Here is a 7,676-nt window from a genome sequence, read left to right on the forward strand (position 1 = left end):
TGTCCTGGTCTAATCCAAGCCAATGGCCCTTGGAGTCCTTCAGTCCTCCTTGCAGATTCAGCTGGAGGCAGGATTGGGTCCAGTTTCTGTTCTCAAATCCTTCTCTTGCCCTTTATAAAGTGCAGTGCTGCACCCCAGAAGTGGCTGCATCTCAGCATTGGGGAAAAAGCCATATAAACACAGCCCCCAATACACCCTGACCCAGAGGTGGCTATATCTCTGGCTCTGGTCTGTTTTCCCCTGCCCCCCTCTGTATTAAGTGAGGATCTAACCCATGTGCCTCCAAATCCCTGCTGATTAGAAATGCCATCCACCCATGGCCAGGGCCTATTTACTGTGAATTAGATGGGCCCATCCACCCAGCACCCCACCCCAGGACAGCCCCACAGGTCCATCCAGCCCTATCTTCTGCCCCCAAGACATTTCTTCTTAGATAGAGCAGAGCGTGCTGAAAGTCAGGACACCTGGATTCCATCTCAGGTCTGGGAGAGGAGTGAAGCCTGGTAGGTTAGAGGGGAGATGGGAGCCAAGACTCATGGGTTTGATTCCCCTGGTCTAGAAGAGGAGTGAAGTCTGGTGGACTGGAGTGCAAGTAGGGGCTAGGACCAGGACTCCTGAGTTCTATCCCAGGTCCAGGAGAAGAGGTGGGCAGTCAAGACACCTGGGTCTTATCCTAGTCTTTTCCCTGCTGCCTCTTGGGCCTGTTCAGTTCCTAGTGCTGCCTGTGCCTCAAGTTTCTCCATCTGTCCCCACCCCTATGCAGTGCAGGAAACTGCACATTCAGATCAACTAATCCTGCTTTAGTCATATTGTGGAGTAGGGAATGGGGGGAGATTAGGTGGGGGCAGTAGCAGTGATCCTGGCCTCTGTGGAGGGAAGGCAAGGCAGCAGGGGTAGAGACAGGAGGCCTCCACTACCATCAGGCACACGGGCTGTGCTCACATGACAGTCACATCTGGAACTCATTAGCATGGCAGGACAGCGAGAAGGGTGGGTGAGGAGCTGGGAGTGTCCCTCCCTTCTCCACGTCACAGCAGCCTGGTTCCCTCCTTGGGTCAGGGCTGGATTGTGTGGACCTGGAGGGAGGCTCACAGTCTGGGGCTGGGGGGAACAGGGAACCAGGTGCAGGAGTGGGAGCTGGGGGCATCTGGGAAGCAGGGCTGGGTCCCTGCTTAAGGGGGGAGTGAACCCTGCCTAAGGGACAGGGTAAAGGAGCAGGGGTCGTGGGGGTACTGGGGCTGGCCCTGCCACATGCTGACTGCCCTGCCCCCTTTGCCCCCCCCATCAGGCATCATCATGAGCTTCCTCCTCTTTGGGGTCACAGCCCTGCACGTCCTCATCCTTGTGCTGCTCTTTGTCGCAACCCTGGACAAGGTGAGGCACAGCCCCCCTACCCAGGGCAGAGGGGTAGGGTGGGGGGGATCCAGGCTTGCAGAGAGTGTGCTGTGATGTGGATCACTGTACGCTGAGGGTGGAACCCAGGAGTCCTGGCTCCCAGCCCTCCCTGCCCTACTGTAGACTCCATCCTTGTCCCAGAGCTGGCGTTTGGGCCCAAGTACATGGGGAGGGAGGGGGTCATCCAGGCCTCCAGGGACCCCACTAATGCTTGCACTGTGCCCACAGTCATGGTGGGTGCTACCCGACGAGGAGAGCGTCAACCTCTGGTATGACTGTCTGTATTACAACACCTCCCAGACCTGGGTCTGCTCCTCTGTGTCTAACAGCGGTGAGTTTGGGACTGCTCCCACCAGGGTGGGAGTTGCCCAAGGGGGTGGTATGAGCTAGTTCTGATGGAGGGGTGGCATCTATGTGGGTTGATCCTGGCTGAGAGTTCCTGGGAGTGGGGCAGAAGAAGGGGCTATGAACTTGTGCATCTCATTCTGCTGGGCTTGTTGGGTGGCAGGGGAGGGGTCAGGCAGGGGCCTGGGACAGCAGGCAGGAAGGGTAGGGTGGGGGTCCCTCTATAGTCAGAGACAGGTTGTGCTATTTTGTGGTGAGGGAGAGAAGGACAGATGGATGGATGGACCATGAGACTCAACACCCAGAGAGCTGAGTCACTCCCTTTAAATACTACTACCCTCAGCTTCCATCTGTATCACCCCCCACCTCTGGGGTGGCTGCAGCTCAGTGCAGGGCATGGAATCCCTACATTACCAACGCATCCCAACCAAGAGGAGATGGCTCTCACCTGCACATTGTCCCTCACACCACATCTTTCTCTCCCCTCTTCCCGGTGACTGCAGAATGGCTTGTGGCTGTCCAGGCCCTCATGGTCCTGGCCCTGCTCTTCTCTAGCTTCTCCTTCATCCTCTTCATGTGCCAACTCTACACCATGGAGCGGGGAGGGCTCTTTTACGCCACTGGCATCTTCCAGATCTTCGCCTGTGAGTGCCCAGCTCGGCACCAGGGAAGCTGGTGGGGGCCTGCTGGGCTACAGCAGGGAGGAGGAGGAGAGGGCTGGGAGCCAGGATGCCTGGGTTCTACCCCAGCCCTGAAGGGTGGTGGGGTTTACTGGTTAGAGGGGGGGGGAATGTCTAGAAGCCAGGACTCCTGGGTTCTCTGTGGATTTGAGCTGCTCTCATCCCCTGCTCCCTCTACCCCCCAAATGACACAGGTCTCTCCGTGTTCACGGCTGCCATGATCTATACTGTCCACGTCAGCGAGTTCCACCAGAAACGGGCACCAGGTGGGCGATTTGGGTACTGCTTCGTGCTGGCTTGGCTCACCTTCCCCCTGTCTCTCATCAGCAGCATCATGTACATCCACCTCCGGAAGCGGGAGTGACCCACGCCCCTTGCACGGGATGCTGGGAGGCTGAGGGAAGTCCTTGAAGTGGGGCAGCCCCTCTCCCTCTTGCCCACCAACAGGACACCGCCAAGCTGGGCTCATTCCCCCCACCAGCCCTGCCCCACCCCTGGGACATTGTGGCACCACCATACCACAGTGTCAGGGCATTCCCACTGCCCTGCCTGTGTCAGGGGAGTCACCTGTGGTGCATTGGGCTGACCCCCATGTCAGGACCCTGCCCCTTCACCAAGGTCTATGGCTGTCACCAACCTTCACTATTTGGGTGCGTGGCCCTACCTTGCCATATGACTTACCCAGGAAAGCATCACCAGAGACCAGCCACATGGCAGGGAGGAGCCTGCTGATACTCTACCCAGGAAGCAATGTAACCATCTAATCAAGGGGAGAGGAGGGACTTAATCAAGCCCCACCCCTCACAATTTGGCCTGTCAACTAAGGTGTTTCACATGTGACCACAGCCCATGGCCTAGCCTGGAAAGGGGAGGGGAGGGGCTTAGCCGAGCTTCACCCCCTTCCTCTTGCTTGTGATTTGCAAACTGTGGGGGCCTATGCCAGGCCATGCCCCCTGATGTCTTTTGACTTTTGTCCACATGAGGACTCCTGGCTGTAGCACCTTCTTATCCCACATGGGAGAGGGCTCATGGGAGGACAACGCCCTTTCTTCCCCTGCGGCAGAGCTTCCGTGTGGTTGGGGGTGACAGGCAGCTCCTTCCAGGTCCTCGTCAATGTTACGTCCCACCATGTTCTGACCCCATCCCCGCTTCCCCCACCTGAACTTTATATTTTATACATTTGAATAATAAAAGAGCTGATCTGGCCATGCCATGGGTTTGATGGTGCTCATTACAGGCCCGAGGGGCTTGTGGGTAGGTCCAGGCTGTGAGATTCACGGTTGGGATACAGCTGCCCACGTGTGACTTTCCCACACTAGGCTTGTGGGTAAGGTGGAGCCCAATGAGAGGGTGGTTGGCTTTCTGGCTGTTCTGTATGTGCCCTTGGATGTATCACACTCACTCTTTGCAGTACCACTGGGCGTAGGACACCAGATCTGCCATAAGAGCTTATTTTGTGGTCAAGTCAATAGCAGGGAACAGGAATCAAAGACAGAAACATCTTTATTGTGCTGAAAATACAGTAGAAATTCACCCCACCCTCTAAGACATTCATGCCAGAAAGAAGCTCCTTGCCCTGCAACAGCAAACCATAACGAGCCTGGCCGGGGACCTGAGCTCCAGGGTAAAGCATGGTGTAGGGGTCAGACCAGGGAGCCAGGACTCCTAGGCTCTTGCCCACTTCAGGGAGGGGAGTGGGGCCAGAAGCTCAACTGCTGTAGACTGGGTGCAGCTCCATCTGGGCCCATTTCCACATCTATAAAATCTGCTGTTCTCCCTTTGTAAAGTGCTTTCAGACCAAGGGGCGAAGGTTGCCAAAGAAATAACATGGGACTCTCCTTAGCATAAGACTGGACAAAGCAGCTGGGCAAGGCACTGGCCCAGCCCAGGGAACATGCAGGTCTGAGCACAGCACTGCTGGGCAGGATTGTGCCCTGACAGCCCCCAGCAGAAGACGGCCAACCAGCAACCCGCAGCAGAAGGCTGGTGACTGGACCCGTTTGGCTACAGCCACAGCCTTTAACACTCATAGCTACTTGTTTGTCAGAGCGGGGACCCTCCAGGAAGGACTGAATTCCTGTTCCTTGAGCCAGGCAGGCTTGGAGCCAGGACTCCTGGGCTCTAGCCCAACTCCAGGAAATGAGCAGGGCTGGGTGAGGCAGGGTGGGGGCTGGGTACCTTCCCCTTGGTAAGCAAAAGGAGGTGGTACCCCTGGCATCTCCTGCTGTGCATATTCTCTCACCTCATCCTTCTCTTCATGGCCACCACCTGAGCTCTCAGTGTCCCCTCATCACCATGGACCCCAGCACTTACATGAGGGGCTGTAGGATGCTCAGAGGGAAAGCTGGGGTTGACAAAGCTCCAGAGGCAGCAAGCAAATCCCCAAGCAACTGCAGAGCAATACCATACACAGAGCTTGGCAGGACTCCCAGAATGCACTGGGAACAAAAATCAACAAGCATGTAAGGGGGGACCCCCAGCACAGTCCTGGCCAAGTGGGGTTGGGCACTCCCTCCTCTTTCACCCCCAACTAAGATATAAGTACTAGTGCAGCATCCTGGAGGGAAGGGTGCTCCTACCATAGTGCAGGTAGAGTCCCAGGGGTCAGTGTGACCTCCACATCACAGTGGGGTTAGGCTGGGCACCCCCATGGGGCGTGGGCTGGCCCCCTCAAAACTCTGTAGGTGTTGGCAGGCACGTTCAGCACAGAAGGAGATGTGCAGCCCCGAGTGGAGATGCAGCCATGCCTGGATCTGCTCCTGAAGCCGGGCCACTGTTTGGGCATCTGCAGAGACAAGAGAAGACAGAGCCAAGGGCACCCCCTGCTGTGAGCCCCCCAACCTCTGGGCTCTGAAGTGCCCTTTCCCCCTCACTCCACAGAAAGTACCCCCAAGCTCTGGAGCCCTGCCAAGCCCCCACTCCTGTCCACCCAGCTTCCAGCCCAGGATCTCCCAGTCCACTGAGAACACCTACCCCTAGGGACCCCTAACACACAGTCCCAGACCTGGGGGCCTTCCCCCCCCACCATCTTAGGAAGAACAACACTCCTCAATCTCTGCCCTATAGTCCCTCCCTGTGACAGGGCCCCCTCTGGGATGACCCTGCCCAACCTGGGCCATGCCAACATGAGAGCACCCCCTGCTGGCCAGCCCTCACTCAGCCTGGGCCCTGCTTGTGAGACAGCGCTCCTTGCTGGCCCTACCTATAGGGCGGTGCTGAGGCAGGCCTGACTGGCGCCGTAGGAAGCTGTCTGCCAGGATGAGCTCCTTGGCATGCTCCTCCAGTGCCCGCAGAGCCAGCGCCCCCAGCAGCTCCGAGTTGTTGGAGGTGCTGCGGTAGTAGAGCATGTGCACCAGCTCCAGTGAGTGCACGTTGCGGCGCCGCCCAAACACCTGTGTGGGAAAGGCAGTCAGGAACTGGGGTCTCACTCCAGCTCAAGGAGAGGCTGGCAGCCCAGACTCCTGGGTTCTCTCCCAGCACTGGGAGAGGAGACGCAGTGGGCTAGAGCTGAGAGGAGGACTCCTGTGTTCTAGCCCAGCTCTGCTGCTGACCTTTGTCAATCCATTTCTCCCGTCTGTGCCTCAGTTTCTGCCCCCTGCATTATGAGTCTCCTGTCTGGAAACTATGAGCTCCCCAGGGCAAGGCCTGTCTCCCTCCTCCCACTCAGTTTGTGCTGTGCCCAGCACAACAGCAATTCCATTCCATTGGGTTCTTTACAGTTCAGAACACAGTGAAGGCCCTGAATTGGTCAGGGGAGGGCCACATAGAGAACCCAGTGCAACGGAAACCTCAGCATGGGCGGTGGGATCTGTGCAGTTCCCAAAGCAACCAGCACCCCTGCACCCATGACATACCTTCCAGGCACGGAAGCTCATGAAAGCAGCAAAGCAGAGGAGCAGGAAGGTGGTGCCGACCTTGAGGTCAGACAGCACCACCATGCCCACATTGACAAAGAGGGCCAGCCCGCTGACCAGCAGCATGGCATTGAGTAGAGCCCGGTAGAAGATAGAGGTGCGGATCTTCACCAAGGGCAGCAGGTGCTCCAGTGCCTCCAGTGGGATGTCCTTAAAGCACTTCAGCACCAGGTGGGCATTCTTGGGCCGCGCTGCCACTACCATCCGTTTGAAATAGCGCCTGCCGAAGACAGAGGAGGGGGCTTGTCAATAGGACATGGAGAGGGGGGAGGGCCGAGGAGAAGGAGCAAGGGGCAAAACTGTAGTTCCTAGAGTCATGAGCATCTTATGCTGTACTAGATGAATCTTCCTGGCAACCTGTCCTGGTGGGGTGGGGGGGCAAGGGAGGCAAAGAGCAGGTCCCATGTCACTAGCTCAGTTCTCAAGGCATGAGGATGGTGCCAGAGCCAGAGAGTGGCCAGGTCAAGATGTGGGCTCAGCATTGCCTCTACCCAGTCCTGGGCCATCTGAAACCACAGCCACAGAGCACCTCACACCAGGAACAGGTTAAGGGTTAACTGCATTTGCTACATCTTTGTCAAAGAGCAGGGTGACCAACACTACAGGCCTAAATGGAATGTTCCCAGTAAGTAGCATAGCCTTCCCAAGAGTAAAGCACCCAGATCCCAGTATCGCCATGCCCAGTACTAAGCTTCCTGCCCCACACACCCTCCAGTGCCCAAGCTGCTCTGTTCTCTGGTGTTCTGGCCTGATGAGGCAATGGTCACAGATGGACCAGGAAGAGAAGACAGAGAAGACTGAGGTTTCCTTGCCTTGGCATGAGGGGAGCTGTGCCAAAGAATCCTTGCTGGGGCCTCAGGGTGGATTTCACTGGAAGAGGCCCAATGCGCTGACCGAGGGCCCAGAACCGGATGTATTCGTACTGGTCCAGGTTCACCGTCACCTGGGGAAGCAAAACAGAACCTGCAACTCCAGACCATTGCCTCCTAACACAGTGAGACCTGGGGTTGCTGCTGGGGTGTGATGTAAGGGCTGGTTATACAGAGACCACACACCCAATGCTAAGATGGAGCCACTTATGGGTAAAAGTGCACTGGGGAGCTGTTTCTGAATGGACCCCTTGCCCAGTGCTGAGATGCAGCTCTTCTGGGGTGGGGTGTAGGGACTGTTTATGCAGGGACCTCTCACCTGGTGCTGAAATGCAGCTGCCTCTGGGGTGGGACATAAGAAGTTCTATTGCCCCCAGTTACAATATACAGCTGAGGGGACCAGAGGAGCTGATCAGAGGTGGAGCCCCGGGATGGGATGGGACATGGAATAAGGGAAGTCTAAGAGCTCCCTT

At 57.1% G+C, this 7,676-nt stretch overlaps 2 protein-coding genes across 6 annotated transcripts in view; one reads left to right on the forward strand and one right to left on the reverse strand.

Annotated features, from left to right (window-relative positions):
• EMP3 (epithelial membrane protein 3) overlaps positions 1-3,629 on the forward strand; it is a 4,895-nt gene extending 1,266 nt beyond the window's left edge. The window contains exons 2-5 of the mRNA XM_006014966.3: positions 1,289-1,374; positions 1,624-1,726; positions 2,244-2,384; positions 2,615-3,629. Coding sequence (XP_006015028.1) covers positions 1,297-1,374; positions 1,624-1,726; positions 2,244-2,384; positions 2,615-2,784 — 492 coding nt within the window. The 5' untranslated portion in view covers positions 1,289-1,296 and the 3' untranslated portion in view covers positions 2,785-3,629. The remainder of the gene's footprint in view (positions 1-1,288; positions 1,375-1,623; positions 1,727-2,243; positions 2,385-2,614) is intronic.
• Positions 3,630-3,907: 278 nt separating this feature from the next.
• TMEM143 (transmembrane protein 143) overlaps positions 3,908-7,676 on the reverse strand; it is a 6,353-nt gene continuing 2,584 nt past the window's right edge. For all 5 annotated transcript variants that reach the window (XM_025196983.1, XM_006014970.3, XM_006014969.3 and 2 more), the window contains 4 exons: positions 7,147-7,277; positions 6,275-6,554; positions 5,623-5,812; positions 3,908-5,205 (listed from right to left, as the gene is read on the reverse strand). In XM_025196983.1, the coding sequence (XP_025052768.1) occupies positions 5,042-5,205; positions 5,623-5,812; positions 6,275-6,554; positions 7,147-7,277 (765 nt within the window). In that variant the 3' untranslated portion in view covers positions 3,908-5,041. The remainder of the gene's footprint in view (positions 5,206-5,622; positions 5,813-6,274; positions 6,555-7,146; positions 7,278-7,676) is intronic.

The sequence above is a fragment of the Alligator sinensis genome, unplaced genomic scaffold, assembly GCF_000455745.1.
Source record: "Alligator sinensis unplaced genomic scaffold, ASM45574v1 scaffold647_2, whole genome shotgun sequence".
Classification (NCBI taxonomy): domain Eukaryota; kingdom Metazoa; phylum Chordata; order Crocodylia; family Alligatoridae; genus Alligator; species Alligator sinensis.